Source organism: Nuphar pumila, chromosome 2 (genome assembly GCF_984573655.1).
Source record: "Nuphar pumila chromosome 2, dmNupPumi1.hap1.1, whole genome shotgun sequence".
NCBI lineage: Eukaryota > Viridiplantae > Streptophyta > Magnoliopsida > Nymphaeales > Nymphaeaceae > Nuphar > Nuphar pumila.
In genome coordinates this window covers 53,862,665-53,881,890 of record NC_143250.1, presented here as the reverse complement: position 1 = coordinate 53,881,890, position 19,226 = coordinate 53,862,665, and the positions used below count along the sequence as shown (strand labels likewise).

At 35.6% G+C, this 19,226-nt stretch overlaps 1 protein-coding gene across 3 annotated transcripts in view; it reads right to left on the bottom strand.

Moving 5' to 3' along the window:
• LOC149845490 (pleiotropic drug resistance protein 3-like) overlaps positions 1–660 on the bottom strand; it is a 32,443-nt gene extending 31,783 nt beyond the window's left edge. For all 3 annotated transcript variants that reach the window (XM_089997650.1, XM_089997649.1, XM_089997651.1), the window contains exon 1: positions 272–660. In XM_089997650.1, coding sequence (XP_089853776.1) covers positions 272–660 — 389 coding nt within the window. The remainder of the gene's footprint in view (positions 1–271) is intronic.
• Positions 661–19,226: the final 18,566 nt, after the last annotated feature.

Below are 19,226 nucleotides of genomic sequence, written 5' to 3'. Positions count from 1 at the left end.
TGGTGTTTTGAAAAAATCTGGTTTTATCCAGAAAATCTTGGAAAGTCATCCGTGTATGTAAAAATATAAATCAGATATGAATAAAGAAACCGTTTAGTCGCAATGCTATCATGATAAAAATATGTTATTTTCAAAAGTGTATGTATTTTGAAAATATTGCAATTTTTTTTTGTATATTATCAGCCTTTGAAAATATCACGATATCGGCCATAATATTCGCACAATAATGAGGAATCATGACAACCCTAAAAAAAGAACAGTGAACACATACTTGTCAAATCTCTGCCTGAGCTTCCTCAGCAACATGAGGTTATCTTCCTCTATGTCCTTGATCAGCTTCTCAATAAGCAAGTACCTCTCCATTGCACCAAGGCTGGTAACGTCCACCACCCTCCCCCCTTTGCCACAATCTCCATTAATATTATCACCAGTTTTATCAAGAAAGAGTGAGGTTCTGGACCTATCAAAGGTTGGCAGCCTCTCAATGGCAGCCCAATAGAGCTCCTCATCTTCCTCAGTACCCCTTGTAGGGTTCAGACTTGGATCGCTACCAAAGCTAGAGGGAGCACTCCCCCTGAAGGAAGACCTCAGGCTTCTTCCAATCTCTGCTATTTCCAAACGCAGAGATCCTATGCCCTCTGAGGTGATTCGTTGGGCCATCTTGGAACTGACCACATGCAAGGAAGAACGTGGAGGAGGTATATATATATATATATATATATATATATATATATATATATATATATATATATATATATATATATATATATATATATATATATATATATATATATATATATATATATATATATATATATATATATATATACAGGGGCGTAGCTAGGATTCATGTGGGTGGGGTGGGGTGGGGTGGGGTGGGGGGGGGCAAACAGGGGTGTAGCAAAAAAAAATTTATTTGTGCGATAGTCGGGGGTTCGGGGGGCAGCGCCCCCGAATTTTTTTTTTTTAGATAAAATAAAAAATGGCTACAATTATTAATAAAAATCTATTTCATATGGACAAATCAAACTATTTGCTGCAGTCAGGGCTGGGCTAGGACTGGGATGGGCTACAAAAATGGATAAAAATCTATTTCATATGGAATCAGGGCTGGGCTTTTAAAAAAAAAAAAAATTAAACTGTTTCGGGAGGTAGGACTGGGCTACAGCCCAGTTCTGCCCCCCCTAGCTACGCCCATATATATATATATATATATATATATATATATATATATATATATATATATATATATATATATATATATATATATATATATATATATATATATATATATATAGATATAGAGAGAGAGAGAGAGAGAGAGAGGTGTCAACGGGCCCGTGTGGGCTTCGGACCCTGATTCAACTTTGAGGTACTGGTACCCGAGGTCTGACCAGATCTGTCAGAGGAAAAACCATACTCGAGTCCTGTAAGAATTACATAAATCAGACCTAAAAATTATTACTTTTTATGTTTGTTATATTAAAAAATTGTGGTCTTAATGGGAACTCGGCTTGGGATAGCGACTGTCAGGATAAGCCCTTGCTCAGCCGAAGCTTGGTGACTCCCAAGGGGTGCACCAACTCTTTGCACCGTCAGGTCAGCAACCGTAAGTGTAAGTATGACAAGCTAAGCTAGTACAACTAGGTCTCTAATTCTAACTTCATGAAAAAATCAGGAACTCAGGTCAGACCTTAATTAGCCTAGCATGAAATTTCATAAAGCATGCCCGGGGGGCTCTATATGCTAATCAGACCTCATGAGTCTGACGCAGATAGTTAAGATGATCACCCCTTGCTTTGTTACCAAACCTTGACCCTAGGGAAATATTAGGTGCAATATTATTGTACAAATATTTGTGCCTTATTTACCTGATCACCTCCATCTTGAGTACAGGGCCTGTCAGTTGTGGGGCCCGAGGCCTGATGGAGGGCGATGGTGCTTAGTGCACAAATTTTGTGCCATGTGATTGCACCCCATCTGGACTCCGTGTGTGTCTTGTCGTCATCGTTGATGAAGCGTGTGATGTCATCCCTTACTTCAGCCTGATGATGCTCAAGAAATTTAATTTCTTTCGTAAGATATACTCCATGATGTCGGTTATAATTTTTAATGAAACCAGCTATTCTTAGTTAGAATATCGGGTCCTAGTCCCATGTTTGATTATATATATATATTAATGCTTTTGAATTTTTTTATTGACGAATTCCCAGCACTCAAGATGCATCACAGGAAATTTACCTGTGCAGATAGCGTTGTCAACAAGTTGGGTATCCGAACCTGATCAAATAACAAATTGTTGGATTCGGGTTTTGTAGGGTCATGAAAATGAAATCCAAAACTGGAAACCATATAATTTTTAGAACTTTTACTAAAAAATACATATAAAATACTCTGGTTAGGTAGGATATCGATCTGGCAAAAAAAATCCTGGTCAAGTCCACCGCCCAGCAAAAATCATAGACCAAACCCAACCTACAAATTGTTTGGGCCAGGCTCAGGTCGACCCAAATATGATTCGGGTTGGCAATTTTTATGCCTGTATCCGAAAATTGGGATTTGGGCCAGGTTGGGTACCTGATACAAACTGATCCATTGACAGCCCTAGGTGCAGATCGTGCACAGTATATGTGCTAGTAAAAGTTCTGTCGTAATTGAAACACATACGAGATCTGAGTAGGAGGATCCATCCTACATTCAGTCCTAGTCATCCAACTAATGGCTAGGATTAGCCCGCATTTTCATTATATGTAAGCATCATTTGGACGGCTAGGATCGACATAGGATCCTCTACGTCATGTGTAAGATGATAGGATCCTTTTGATATTCTTTCACATCAATGATATGCAATGTTTACCGGCGAGCTATAAATTTGGTTATTTTTAGGCGAAAAAGGTCGTTCATTTCATTTATCAGAATTGAAATAACAAGAAATGGAGTTTTCTTTGTTGGCATAAATATAATTTCTAGTTGTAGTCACCGCCCCGATGCTCCATCAATGATCCTATTTCCTGCACCTTGTTCTCAGGAAATCTCACTATATTTTGAAAAAATTTATTTTTCTCCAGAAAATCTCAAGAAAATCTCAAAATATATAAAAATCAAAGAGATGCATAAAAATGTAAATAGATATGATAAAATAAGTCAAGTCCTAATTTGTTTTTATTGTGTTAATATTATGAAAAAATTGTGATATTTTTTCAAAATAGGTTGTATTTCAAAACATATTATGTTTTCTCCAATATTGTGATAAAATCACAATATATTGAAAATATCAACTATTTTTGTCAACTAGGTGAGGATGGATGAAGTACTGATTGATAGTTTTTGGGTAATTACTCTTTGAAAGCTATACTAAAATTGTTAATCAACCATCATCATATATATAGGATCTATGATAAATATGGCATGGTGCTAAATGAAACATTTTATTGGATTTTCTTTGTTTTATTCAAAATTATGGCCATATAGACGTAATCTATATGCTTGTTTTTATAGGAATCAACTTTTGCAGGATTTGATTCTGATGCATGCAAAGTTTTTTATAGGTTTCAAAAATCAATGGCTATAAATTTCAAAACAAATTTATGCTCCAAATACCATTTTTCCATTCAAAATGCATGATTCAATCATCGATTTCTAGTAAATTAATATGACAATGATTAAATTATTTATATATCAGAAAATATCAATTCTTATTTTTTCTCAAATTACCCAAATTTTTAAAATAATTTTTGGTATTTAGATCAAATCCAAGATTCATATAATAAACACGTTAAAACACTCATGGTGGGGTGAATCGAGTCGTACCATCCAAAATGAAGTTATTAGACCCATTATCCATATGTGTTCAAGTTATTTGCACAACTTGAAAATCAAACATCGGACACAAGGAATGCAATACATATTGAGTCCCACTACAAAAAAATTGCCAATTAGCGACGGATATTTGCGATGGATTTTTTTTTTCGTTGCAACTTTGCGACGAATTAACGAGAGAAACTAATCCGTCGCTAAGATCTGTAATATTTACGGAGGTAGCGACGAAAAACTTCCGTCGCTACCTCTGTCGCTAGTTAGCGACGACAGGTTTTTATCGCAACACACACGATGGTTAGCGACGAATGTGGTGACGAAAGTTTTTCCGTCACTACGTAGCGATGACGTTAGCGACGAAAATATTTCGTCGCTAACTGGTCATCTAAATTTATGATGCAGTTGCGATGGAATTAGGCCGTCGTCAAATCCGTCGCTAATTTTCCCTGTAATTCCCTAATCAGAGGCCTTTTTCCTTTTTCTTGTTTCGTCTCTCCGCCCGCCCGATGCACTCCCCGGCCCGCCGCCCGTCGCTCCACGATCTGCTGCCCGACCCGTCGCCCCCCTGTCCGTCGCCCACCGCCTGACGTCTCCCAGGTAAATCCCTCTTTATTTTTTTATTGCAGGGGGGCGCCTGCCCCTTTTATTTTTTTCGGCAGGGGGTCGCCCCCTGCCTTGTTTGTTTTTTTCGGTAGGGGGGGCGACCCCCTGCCGCATTTTGTTTTTTTCTGCAGGGGGCGACCCCCCTGCCTCGTTGTTTTATTCGGGCATGGGGTCACCTCCCCTGCCTCGTTTGTTTTTTCCGGCAGGGGGGGGGGGGGGGGGCGATCCCCTGCAGCATTTTGTTTTTTCCGACAGGGGGGCAATCCCCCTGCCTCGTTTTTTTTTTTGGCAGGGGGTCGCCCCCCTGACTCATTTTTTTATTCGGGCAGGGGGTCGCCCCCGTGCCTCTTTTTTTTTTTTGGCAGGGGGGCGGCCCCTGCCTCATTTGTTTTTTTTTGGCAAGGGGTCGCCCCCTGCCTCATTTTTTTATTCGGGCTGGGGGTCGCCCTCCCTGCTTTTCCGGCAGGGGGGGAGGGGGGCGACCCTGCCTCATTTTTTTTTCGGCAGGGGGGTCGCCCCTTTTGCCTCATTTTTTTTCCGACAGGGGGGCGACGGGTCGGGTGGCGCCCGACAATTGTCGGGTTCCTAAACCACGACATCACCCCATGACTGTCGCTCTGGGGGACAATCACTGCCTCCGGAGACCTCATGCTGCTGTCGTACATCGCTGGCCTACTGACTGGCCAGCCGAACTCGAGGGCGGTCGGGCCGAACAGAGAGGTGGTGGACGCCCAGGAGGCGTTCCGCCTCGCCGAAATCCCGTCCGACTTTGATATTTATTCTAATTTTTTTCCTTTCAGTAGAGGGTGAATTCATTTTAACACAATGTCTTTTGCAGATTTCTCAATGGATCCCGCTTGTGCCCCGCCACCCGTAGTAAGTAAGTGACAAAAACAATGCAAATCGGGTAAATACCGGTGGTGAGCAAGTGATGCAAGCACATCACATGTTATTTAATTTATTGGATGCAACACTTTACTGTTCACACACTCACTTAGTTGTTGATATCTAGGACTGCTTTGTTTGAGTTTGGAGATCATGCTGAGCATGATTTTAATGTATGAGAATAGAAGTATTCTTATTTTTTGAGTACGGATTTCATGCTAGGCATTGTAGTAGTTAACAGGATATTGGAGTATGCTTGTTGCAGATACATGTTTGACATTTTTTTGATATGAATGTTTTCGATGTATTGCAATGTTTGATGTAATTGTATCCATGCTTGCATGTAGTTACTTTAAATTTGATTATGACTTACATGTGAAATTGTTTAATGAAAGCATGCTTTAAATAAATGTATCGTGTTATGAATAGTTTGCACATGAAAATATTAAGTTATCAATGCATGCATCATAATTCTTGTGATTGTATTACATCATATATTGTATGATAAATTTGATATTTTCTTCATCATAGCATTCTGATGATTCTCTTTTAACTGGTTAGGATACTATTTGTAACATCATACGGCAAAATAACTGCAAACCATGAATGGATGTACCGTAGGATAATTGATAATGAGTTATCACATGAATATGTGGATGGCGTTGAAAGTTTTATTGAATTTGCAACAGCAAGTGTCAGTACAGTGGATCCTACAGGTCAGATTAGGTGTCCCTGCAAGATTTATAAGAACAATCGATTTGTAGAACCTCATGGCGTTAGACATCACCTATATAAGAAGGGTTTTGTGAGCGATTATTAGAATTTGATGTTTCATGGTGAAAAATTTAGAAATAATTTTGATGCACGGGTGAATGTGGTGCACAATAATCCATATATGGATTTGATATTTAATGTTGCAGGAATAGAACTGGGTTCTGCTATGGGTCCTAGTGATGTAACAACTGCAGTAGATGAAGAATTACCATACAATGCAATTAGTAGATTTTATGATTTACTTAGAGATGTTGATGATCCACTTTGGAACGGTTGTGAGAGTCACACTATCTTGTCTACAGTTCTTCAACTAATGAATTTGAAGCCCGAGTATAATTTGAGTCAATCATGTTTTGACCGCTTGTGCATGATTGTGAAGAGTATGTTGCCCAAAGATGAGAAATTGCCACAAAATTTTTATCGTGCGAAGGTTATGGTCAACGCTCTAGGTATGGGGTATAAAAAGATAGATGCTTGTTCAAATCACTGCATGTTGTATTTCAAGGATCAGGAAAATAACATATCATGCCCGTCATGTGGGCGTCCTCGGTTCAAGCTAAAGACAAGAGGCAATGGTAGCACGAGATCAAAAGAAGCTTTATACAAGTCGCTCTGATACTTTCCTATCACTCCTAGATTGCAACGATTGTATATGTCTTCAAGGACAGCTAAACACATGAGATGGCATGCAAATAAAGTTCAACATGATGAAGATAAGATCACGCATCTTGTTAACGCGAAAGCTTGGAAGCACTTTGATCGTACTCATCAGAACTTCACAATGGAAGTAAGAAATGTTAGACTCGGTCTATGTACAAATAGATTTAATCCATTTGGGGGTAGATCAACTCCATACAACCTTTCACCAAGCTTGTGTATGAAGCGTCCAAATCTTTTCTTGTCTCTATTGATCCCTGGTCCGACCTCACCTGGCCAAAATCTTGATGTATATTTAAGGTCATTGATTGATGAACTAAAAGTACTGTGGAATGACGGTGTTACCACGTATGATGCCCCACAAAAAATAAAATTTCAATATAAAAGCCGTTGTTGTATGGACAATTAGTGACTTTCCTGCATATGGTATGTTATCTGGTTGGAGCACACACGGGAGGTTGGCATGTCCTTACTGCATGGAGGATACAAAAACTTTTAGATTGACGCATGGAAGAAAGCCTTGCTGGTTTGAGTGTCATCGTTGATTTCTACCAAACAACCATCCGTTCTGACGACAAAGGAATGTGTTTCGAGCAGACACAACTGAAATGGAAGGTCCACCCACAAGATTATCTGGCATAGAGATTTTAAGAAGATTGCGATACTTTCCAGATATATTAATAGATGTCCGTAGTCCGACGCCCTTTCTTGGATTTGGGAATGATCACAATTGGACAAAGAAATCTATTTTTTGGAAACTACCATATTGGCCGACCCTATTGATACGACATAATTTGGATGTGATGCATGTGGAGAAAAATGTGTTTGATAATATGTTCAATACAATAATGAATGTTAAAGGGAAAACAAAGGATAATCCGAAGGCCTGTATAGATTTAAAAGTAATATGTAAAAGACCAGAATTAGAACTCAAATAGTATAATGGTAAAGTATTGAAACCAAAGGCAAGGTACGTGCTTGAACCTGATCAAATAAAGTAGGTATGCCAATGGTTGAGACAATTGAGATTTTCAGATGGATATGTCTCTAACATTGCTCGGGCTATGAAGATTGATGATGGGCAGTTATATGGGTTGAAGAGCCATGATTGTCATATCTTTATGCAACGATTGATACCCCTAGCATTCCATGATATGTTAGACAAACATATATGGGGGTATTGTCTAAGTTTAGTGGATTTTTTAGAACATTGTGCACATCGAAAGTTGTAGTATCTGATGTAAAGAATCTCGAGGACTCTGTCATCACTACTGTTTGTCTTCTAGAAAAGATTTTTCCACCAGCATTTTTCGATGTTATAGAACATTTGATCATACATTTGCCATATGAACTAAGGGTTGGTGGTCCTGTGCAATATCGATAGATGTACCCATTTGAAAGGTATATATTTTTTAATATTTGTCTCTTCAATGACAGATATTTCAAATTTGAAATGTATATTTTTGACAGATGCATGTTTGACCTAAAAAAAAGGTTCGTAATAAAGCAAGAGTAGAAGACTCTATTTATGAGGCGTGCACTTTAGAAGAGATTTCAAAATTTTTATTTATGTACTTTGAATCTCACATTCCAACACGTTACACATGCCTGCCTCGTAACGATGATGAAGAACAAGTAACTGTAGTTGACAAACTGTCGATATTCAAACCACTTGGGCATGCATTTGATAGTTGTCGATCAAGACTCTTGTCAGATCGAGAGCAAGACGCAACACACATCTATATTCTTTTTAATTGCTCAGCGATCGACCCATACATCGAGTAAGTATATATAGACACAACACAATTCTAAATCCTTTTATGTTCTATATGTGCATATATGGTTTGGTAATATAAGTATTTGTGGTTTGCAAACGATTTGATCTGGAGTTGCGAAAAGAAATTTCACATCTCACTCATGCAGAAGTACAAAAAGAACGTGAAACTAAGTTTGTGGAGTGGTTGAAAGAGTTGGTAAGGATGCTCACATAAATCGTGTAATTGTAAACAACACTAAGTTACTTAATTGGTCGTGATCACAATCATTGTTTATGTTTGTGTGTAGGTCCGTCATGGTGATGTTAAAGATCAAGGAATATATGATTTACAAAATGGTCCGACCAAAGTTGTGCAATGTTACAACGGGTACATCATAAATGATTATTGATTCCATACAAAAGATTACGGTATAAAAAAATCAACGATAAGTAGTGGCGTGTGTGTCAAGGGTAGCAACTATGGTGAAAATGAATATTATTACTACGGTGTTATAGAGAAAATAATAGATTTGACTTACTTAGGCATAAATAATAAGGTAACTCTATTCAAGTGTCATTTGTTTGATCAAACTGCAACAAGAGTCGACAAAGCCTCAGGCATTGTGGAGGTGAATCATAAATCAAGGTTTGGAACATATGAACCATTTATATTAGCCTCACAAGCTCAACAATTTTATTATACTTCATATCCGAGTACAAAAAAGTCAGATATAAATGAATGGTGGGCAGTTTGCAAGGTGAAGTCCAAACTATACCCTGAGTATGATCAGTTACAAGAAGACAAGTTAACTGAAGAGAGTGATTACTATCAATCAGATGATATCTATGACTTCTTTTATGGTCACGATGTTGCGCATGATATGCATGTCATATCTCCATTGGTCGATGAAACATTCATAGATGAATGTGATCCAAATGATATACCAAATGGATGGGCAAACAATGCGGAAGAAGAAGAAGATAAAGAAGAAGAAGAATGTGAAAGTCAAACAAGTGATGAGGAAGAATTCTCAAGCTAGTGAACAAAATCTTGTAATACAAACCTCTATTTGAATGTATTGCAATACTTGATGTGAATGATTTGAATTATTTGAATGTATTACAATACTTGATGTGAATAATTTGAATGTATTGCAATACTTGATGTGAATGATTTGAATGTATTGTAATGATGTGAATGATTTGCAAGTATTTCGATGATTTGAATGTATTCCAATACTTGATGTGAATGATTTGAATTATTTGAATGCATAGCAATATTTGATGTGAATGATTTAAATGCATTACAATACTTGATGTGAATTATTTGAATGTATTGCAATGATGTGAATGATTTGCAGGTATTCCAATGATTTGAATATATTGCAATACTTGATTTGAATTATTTGAATGTATTGAAATGTATTGCATTAATGTGAATGATTTGAAATAACTTGAATGTATTGCATGACATTTTTTCTTTGTTAGAATATGGTTCGTAGAGCTTACAATGGTTGTTCATCCAGTAATAGCCAGGCTCAACCTTCATCTTCACGGGCTCCTTTGATAGGTATATCATTTAACTAATTAGATGCTTGATTAATTGGAATGTGCATTCTGAAAATTTCTAACATATTTTTTTACAGATGATGTTTTGCCTGTATATGACCCACCTACATCAGTTGATCATACAAGTTAGGAGCCAACACAGGATGCAAAGTCTTCTCAGTCTGGTATAAGAAGACTCATTCGAATAGTGTATATCGATAATCGACAGTAAGTATTTCATTTTCACTTATTGCATATCTTATAAATATTGTATATTGATATTTACTGTGTACCAATTCATGTGCAGCACGAGGTTTGAGCCACAAAAAGTAGTATGCGATATTAAGAATTCACTATTTCAACATCTACCAGGACCGGTCGCTCAATCAAAAGAGTATCTAAAAGAGGTGATAGACAGATTGTGGTCCTCATTTACAGTATACAGTTGTTTGTCATAGTTAATATGTTCCATATTTAATTTTTTGTTATAGTCATGTCTACTAACTTTCTGAAAATATATATAGGCTTTGAATCGCTTCGTGATGCAAGGAAGGTGTGGCAAAAGGTGGCTGCCAATCGATTTGCAGACATGTCACACAATATGAAGACTGCGACAAAAAAACATCTGGCAGAATAGATGATCCACTACAGTGGAAGGTCCATGACCCTATTACTATCAGGAGAGATTATTGGGAGGAAATGTGTGACAAATGGGCGGGGGGATGCATTTCGAAACCGCTCAACAAAGGCTGCATAAAATCGAGCGAAAATGCTCGAAGCCCATCTACACACAGGTGGATCTAGAAATTTTGAGAGCCACTTGAAGAAAATAGTAACTCATCAATATATATATATATTGTCAATTTTATAAGTATTGTTGCAAACCTGTTAACTAAATCTTTTATTATTTCACTTCGCAGGAAGTAGAAAAAGGAGTCATTGTGCCATACAAGGATGTATTTGTTGAAACACATAAACGTAAGACCACAGGAGAGTTCGTATCAGAGAAGGCGAGAACGACAACTATATGTATTTATTGTATTAATAATCATTGTAATATACAAGTTATCATAAATATTATAATTCTTAATTATTAATGCATACTATAAACGTTATTTTGTAGGAGGCATATGAGCAACATATGGTAGAGCGATATGATGACGACTCTACTCAGATCCATCATTTGATCCTGCAGCATGGGTGACTGCAGCAGGTGAACCCAAAAAGGGTCGTGTGTTCAGGTTTGGGAGTAATATGAATACCTCATCAGTTGTTGCTTCCTCCAGTCACGATTCACAGACTTCTCCTATCAACATCAACTCCAAGCATCCTATTTTTTCTGGTGATGATGTACGCCAGATCGTTAAGGACACAATGCTTGACTACTTCCATGAAATAATTATCGACGTTCTCCGAGATAGTTCAACAGTTTTTTGCAAAACAGGGGAACTTCGATTGTAGGTGCCTCTCAGGTATGAAAGTTTCATATGATATATTGCATGTCGTTAGATTTCATATAACTTTGATTGCCTTAACTTAGGTGCATTAGATATAATTTATTTTAGTATATTTTGTTTATCAATACTGACCTTTTATATAATATTTCAGTATAATATTTTTATTGCCTTTGAACACATATGAGCATGATAGAATCACATATACAGTTTTTTTACTGCATTAGAACACATATGAGCATGATAGAATCACATATACAGCTTTTTTACTGCCTTTGAATACATATGAGCATGATAGAATCACATATACTATTTTTTTTACTGCCTTAGAACACATATGAGCATGGTAGAATCACATATACAATTTTTTGACTGCCTTAGAGCACATATGTGCATGGTAGAATCACATATAAAGTTTTTTAACTGCCTTAGAGCACATATGAGCATGATATAATCACATATACAGTTTTTTGCCTGTCTTAGAGCACATATGAGCATGGTAGAATCACATATACAGTTTTTTTACTGCCTTAGAGCACATATGAGCATGATAGAATCACAAAAACAGTTTTTTTACTGCCTTTAGAATACATCTGAGCATGATTGAATCACATATAAAGTTTTTTAACTGCCTTAGAACACATACGAGCATGGTAGAATCACATAAATATTTTTTTAACTGCCTTAGAGCACATATGAGCATGGTAAAATCACATATACATTTTTTTGACTGCCTTAGAGCACATATGAGCATGATAGAATCACATATACAGTTTTTTGACTGTCTTAGAACACATATGAGCATGATAGAATCACATATAAAGTTTTTTTGACTACCTTAGATAACATATGAGCATGATATAATCACATATACAGTTTTTTGCCCGCCTTAGAACACATATGAGCATGATAGAATCACATATATAGTTTTTTGATTGCCTTAAAGCACATATGAGCATGATAGAATCACATATACAGTTTTTTTGACTGCCTTAGAACACATATGAGCATGATATAATTGCATGTACAGTTTTTTGCCTGCCTTAGAACACATATGAGCATGATAGAATCACATATAAAGTTTTTTTACTGCCTTAGAGCACATATGTGCATGATAGAATCACATATAAAGTTTTTTTGACTGCCTTAGAACACATATGAGCATGATATAATCACATATACAGATTTTTGCCTGCCTTAGAACACATATGAGCATGATAGAATCACATATACAGTTTTTTGACTGCCTTAGAGCACATATGAGCATGATAGAATCACACATAGAGTTTTTTTGACTGCCTTAGAACACATATGAGTATGATATAATCACATATATAGTTTTTTGGCTGCCTTAGAACACATATAAGCATGATAGAATCACATATAAAGTTTTTTGACTGCCTTAGAGCACATATGAGCATGATAGAATCACATATACAGTTTTTTGACTGCCTTACAACACATATGAGCATAATATAATCACATATACAGTTTTTTGCACACCTTAGAACACATATGAGCATGATAGAATCACATATAAAGTTTGTTACTGCCTTAGAACACATATGAACATGATAGAATCACATATAGAGTTTTTTTACTGCCTTAGAACGCACATGAGCATGATATAATCACATATATAGTTTTTTGTCTGCCTTAGAACACATATGAGCATGATAGAATCAATATAAATTTTTTTGACTGCCTTAGAGCACATATGAGCATGATAGAATCACATATACAGTTTTTTTGACTGCCTTAGAGCATATATGAGCATAATTGAATCACATATAAGTTTTTTTTACTGCCTTAGAACACATATGAGCATGATAGAATCACATATACAGTTTTTTTACTGCCTTAGAGCACATATGAGCTTGGTAAAATCACATATAGAGTTTTTTTTACTGCCTTAGAACACATATGAGCATGATATAATCGCATATATAGTTTTTCGTCTGCCTTACAACACATATGAGCATGATAGAATCACATATAAAGTTTTTTTACTGCGTTAGAGCACATATGAGCATGATAGAATCACATATACAATTTTTTTGACTACCTTGGAGCACATATGAGCATGATTGAATCACATATAAGTTTTTTTTACTGCCTTTAGAATACATCTGAGCATGATTGAATCACATATACAGTTTTTTTACTGCCTTAGAACACATATGAGCATGATTGAATCACATATAAAGTTTTTTAATGCCTTAGAACACATATGAGCATGGTAGAATCACATTTACATTTTTTTGACTGCCTTAGAACACATATGAGCATGATTGAATCACATATAAGTTTTTTATACTGCCTTAAGAACACATATGAGCATTATAGAATCACATATACAAATTTTTTACTGCCTTAGAACACATATGAGCATGATAGAATCACATATATAGTTTTTTTACTGCCTTAGAACACATATGAGGATGATAGAATCACATATAGAGTATAATTTATTTCAATATATTTTGTTTATCAATACTGACCTTTCTTTTCTTGTGTAGTTTGCTGGCGATAATCAGCGTAGTGGAGCTGAAGGGACAAATCAAGACAATGAACAAGAGGATGCACAAAATCTTGGCGATGATTAGATTGATGTGTTGAATTTGTTCTACCTTCTTTTTGTTTCAATAATGTAAATGTTGAATTGTAAATAATTAGAACTTGCGAATTTTACAGTGGATCGATTAATTGTTTTAGTTTCTTTTTATATGTATTTTGATGTGTACTTTGTTTTTTATTCATAGGAAATATAAATTGTACAGGAAATATAAATTGTATCACGAGAAATTTTTTCTCGATATTTAATTTTCAAATATTTTTTTCCTTGTTTGTGACGAATTAGCAACGGATATATTCATCGCTAATTACTATTAGCGTTAAATGTAGCGACAAATTAGCGATGACTATAAATCCGTTGCAAAATCAAAGTCGCCTTATAGTAACGACGACCTTGCGACGGAACTGGCGACAGATACATTCTGTTGCTACTTAGCGATGGAATGGGCGGCAAATATATTATGTCGCGAATTAGCATCGAAAAATTTGTGATGGAAGGTATCCATCTCTAATCTGATGCTAATCCATCGCTAAGCTATTTAGCGACGGATTAGCGGTGAATTAGCGACGAATTTAGGTCGTCACTAATCCACAGGTTTCTTGTAGTGTCCCAATGTGGCGAAACACCCAAGAGGGGGGTTGAATTGGGTTTTAAAAATATTTGCTTCATACAATATATATTATTAGAGATGGAGAGAAAAAGATAATTCAAGACACCAAATTTATAAATGTTCGGCCAATCCCGGCCTACGTCCTCTCAACCTCACGTTTAATCCACTAAATTCACTAGCTTAACAGTGCTAGTAACCAATACAACAATTTCACACCCTTTATGAAACAACAATATTATGTTGAGGAGTCGACTCAGCATGTCCAGGAGTCAATTCTTCTACCCCGAGGATTGACTCTTCACTTTGAAAGTTGACTCTTCACTTGTGTGAGTCAACTCTTTTTATTTCAGTGAGTTGACTCAAATATAAGTGAGTCAACTCTTAAACTTGAGGGTCGACTCATTTAAACTAGTAAGTTGACTCATGTATTCACAGTCATAGACTTTGCATTCTATTCCTTTAGGGTCGACTCATCCTTCCTTGTGAGTTGACTGACTCATCCTCTTCTGAGGGTCGACTCATTATCTGTAGGATTGACTCATTCTACACAGAAAATATGGGTTTCATTTGGATACTTGAGGGTTGACTCTAATGCACTTAACGCTCGACTCTTAGAGTTAATATCTATGTATTGTGCTTGAGTCTTTCCTTGGGTCGACTCATATGCACATAAGCTCTTTAAATGATTCTTCTTCACTAGCATCAAGTTACTTTGCCAACTTTTCTCCAATAAATTCCATTGAATATGAGTAATATTTAAACACATTTTTAAACATTTTTAGTTGTATTTTGAACTTTATATGCATATGATTTAAGATCAAATCCATGTACACTTATGATTCAATTATTAGCTCTTAAAGAGTTTTGTAATCATCAAAATCAATCTAGAAGCTTAACAGTACAATTGTTAAAAACATGTGTTTTGTCGGTTATGTTTTGTTCCATCCAATGTTGAACAAGCAATCAAACACACTATGAATTATCACAAAATACATGAGTTACACAATGATTCAGTACAACAATTTTTTTTTTCACGCGGAGGCATACGAAGACCATTTTAACGAAAACAAATGTCACAAATTTCATTCTCAGGAAAATATCAGCGAAAAACTTTTATGGTGTTTTGAGAAAATTTAGTTTTTACCAAGAAAATCTTGAAAAGTCATCCATGTACATAAAAATATAAATCAAATATGAATATGGTGTTTTAATTGCAATGTTATCATGATAAAAACAAGAAATTTTCAATTGTATGTATTTTGAAAATATGTATAATATCAACCTTTAAAAAAAATCGTGAAATTGATGATAATATTCATGACATAAATAGATGAAAATTATAATGAGGAATCATGACAATTGTAGAGAAAGAACACTAGACACATACTTGTCAAATCTCTCCCTGAGCCTCCTTAGCAACATGAGATTGTCTTCCTCTACGTCCTTTATCAACTTCCCAATAAGCAAGTGTCTCTCCACTGCACCAAATCTGGTAACGTCCACCACCCTCCTCCCTTTGCCACAATCTCCACTAATATTATCACTAAAAACATGCAAATCACACACAATTTAGAGTGGTTTGGTCCAACGTAATCTCTCTCTCTCTCTCTCTCTTACACACACATGATAGAGGGGATGTCCTCCCTTCTCATTTATAATTTCAATTGAAACAAATTTTTGAAAATTTGTTGGATACAAGAGTTTTCTACTTAGGTTAGAATTTTCTTGATTACAAGAATAATTAAAAACATTTCTATTAGGAGTCTCGTAGGATGAACCAAACTTTCTTTCCTTCTTAGTTGGATAATTTTTTTTCCCTTCCTTCTCATTAGTTGTCGTGTGAGGAAGGTTTTCTTCTCTTGCAATTACCATGATAACAATTCTTGATATTGGAACTTTCTTTCATAACATTGGATCTTTCCTTTATAGCATGTGGGCCCATCTCAACATGTGAGTTGATGTGTTGTGGATCCAATGCATCATCACCATGTGGGCCAATCTCAACATGTGGAATGATATGTTGCGGATGCAATGCATCACCAACTGGATTCAAATCAATCTTTACAAGCCCTCTCAAACTAATCTCTCCAAGATTAAGCTTGTCCTGAAATATTAAAATTTTGGTTCAGGTAGAGCCTTCAAAAGAATGCCAACTATTTGATCTTCATAACATATGAATTGAACTTTGATGTCTTTTTGAGCCAGCTTCTCTCTTACAAAATGATAATCAATCTTTATGTGTTTTGTTCTAACGTGAAACACTAGATTGGCAGTTAAGTACATAGCTCCCAAATTATCACACCAAAGGATTGGAACTTATGGTGAGTCAAAACCCAAATCCTTCAAAAATTTCTTAAGCCACATTAACTCTGACATTGCACCTACTATAACTTTGTATTTGGCTTATATACTTGACCTAGCAATCATATGTTACTTAGATGAACTCCAAGAAAGCAAGTTGGATCTTAGAAAAGTGAGATATCCACTGGTAGATTTTTTATTGTCTAGACTTCCTACCCAATCATCATCAGAAAACCCTACAAGCCTGAGACTGTTGGACCTTTTAATGTGCAAATTATAATTAAGGATTTCTTTAAGATATCTTAGGATGTGTTTGACATGTATCCAATAATTCTGTGTTTGCTCATGCAAAAATGCCTTGTTAATACAGTAGGCTATGTTAGGTCTTGTAAAAGTAGCATATTGTAACGGCCTCATAAATTCTTCTGTACTGAGTAGCATTATCCAACAACTCTCTAGAAAATTTTAAAAGAGAAACATTAGCAGTAGCAAGGGTGACAACAATTTTATAATCAATTATATCAAACTTCAACAAGAGATTTGTGATATATTTTCTTTAAGTCAGAATATTTTTTTATGAATCTTGTATTACTTCTATGCCCAAGAAATATGTAAAGAACCCAGATCTTTGATAGAAAATCTTTGACCAAAAGCTTGAATAATATTTTTGACTTCTTTGTGAGAACACCCTGTTATTATAGTATCATCAATGTATATCAAAAATACATTTTTGTCTCATTTTGATGAACATGCAAACTTAGATTTGGCCAATAATTTTGAGTTTACATAAGCCTTCAAATATGAATAATAAGTGCATCCAAAAAATTTAAGATGCTCATAACCTGAAATATGTTTCAACAATAATTCTTATGGAGATTTGTCACCTAAATTTGGACTTACAAGACGATTAATCAAATAAACAACAATACAAAAAACATCAACCCAGAACTTAGTATTTAAAGAAGCATACACCAAAAGACTCATCCATGTTTCACAAACATGTCTATATTTTTGGTCAACAATTCTATTTTTTTGAGGTGTATGCGGATAAGACAACCACCTCTTTATTCCATGCTTGTTCAAAAAATCAGAAAAAAGCACCACGGACAAATTCTCCTACATCACTATGAAATTTTTTTATTTTCCTATCAAGTTGATTCTCAATTGTTGTTTTAAAGTTATTAAAACACAATAGAGCATTTGACTTCTAAACAATAGAAAAATTCAAGAGAACCTGAAATAGTTATCAACCAAAAATAAATAATAATTATATTATTCTCATGAAGGGAAGATGCAAAACCCCACAAGTAAGCATGAACGATCTCTAAGGGAGAACTAGTAAAAAATTCAGCTTTCTCGAAAGGAAACTTATGAATTTTGTCCACAATGAAACTAGAACATGAATCATAACCATCACTATCACATAATATCAACTTATCCTTTTTAATCAAATTCAATGTTCTAAAGTTAACATGTCTTAAATTACAGTGCCAAATATTCTTAGAAATTTTATGAGACACCTGAGCAAAATAAGTTTTACCAAAAGTTGCTTTATCACTCTTTTTCACCATGAAGGTGAATCGTTCATGGGTATAGTCCTCCTCTACATGGTTCTCTTAAGGGAGTAGTTTTGTCCATCTGATCCTTAACATAAAAATTGTTAACATTGAATTCAAAGAGACAATCATTATCTCGAGTAAACTTGGCAACTGACAAGAGGTTTCTCTTTATGCTAGGCACGTGAAAAACATCTAAGAGAGCAAATTAATTTCTATGAGCAGTCAAATAAATATTATCTATGCTTGCAATTGACATATTTGCACCATTGTCAACCATGACTCTTTCCTGCCCATGATATTCAGACTTGTTTACCATATTCTGATCATTTATTGGCATGTGATGTGTGGCTCCTGTATCAAGGTACTGTCATCGTCGCGAAAATTTTCCCTCTTCTCTTCCCTTGCGGGGAGAGGAAAATGCTTTCGTGAGTCAAACTTGACCAGATTTTGGAAATTGTTTTGAAATACTCGCCTCTGTTTTTTAAAATAGCGGGAAATCCATGGGATGGGGCTCGACCTGTCGGTACGAGGTTCGACCGTTTCTGCCGCCTTTAACAGGAGTAATCGAACCAAGGACCAAAAATGTGCTTGACTTAGTTAAATCATCAAAATCATGTTTTATCCTAAATGCACAGAGAATTCAGGCATGTGCTATGAAATTTTGTAAAAATGTAAGTTGGAAAAATAT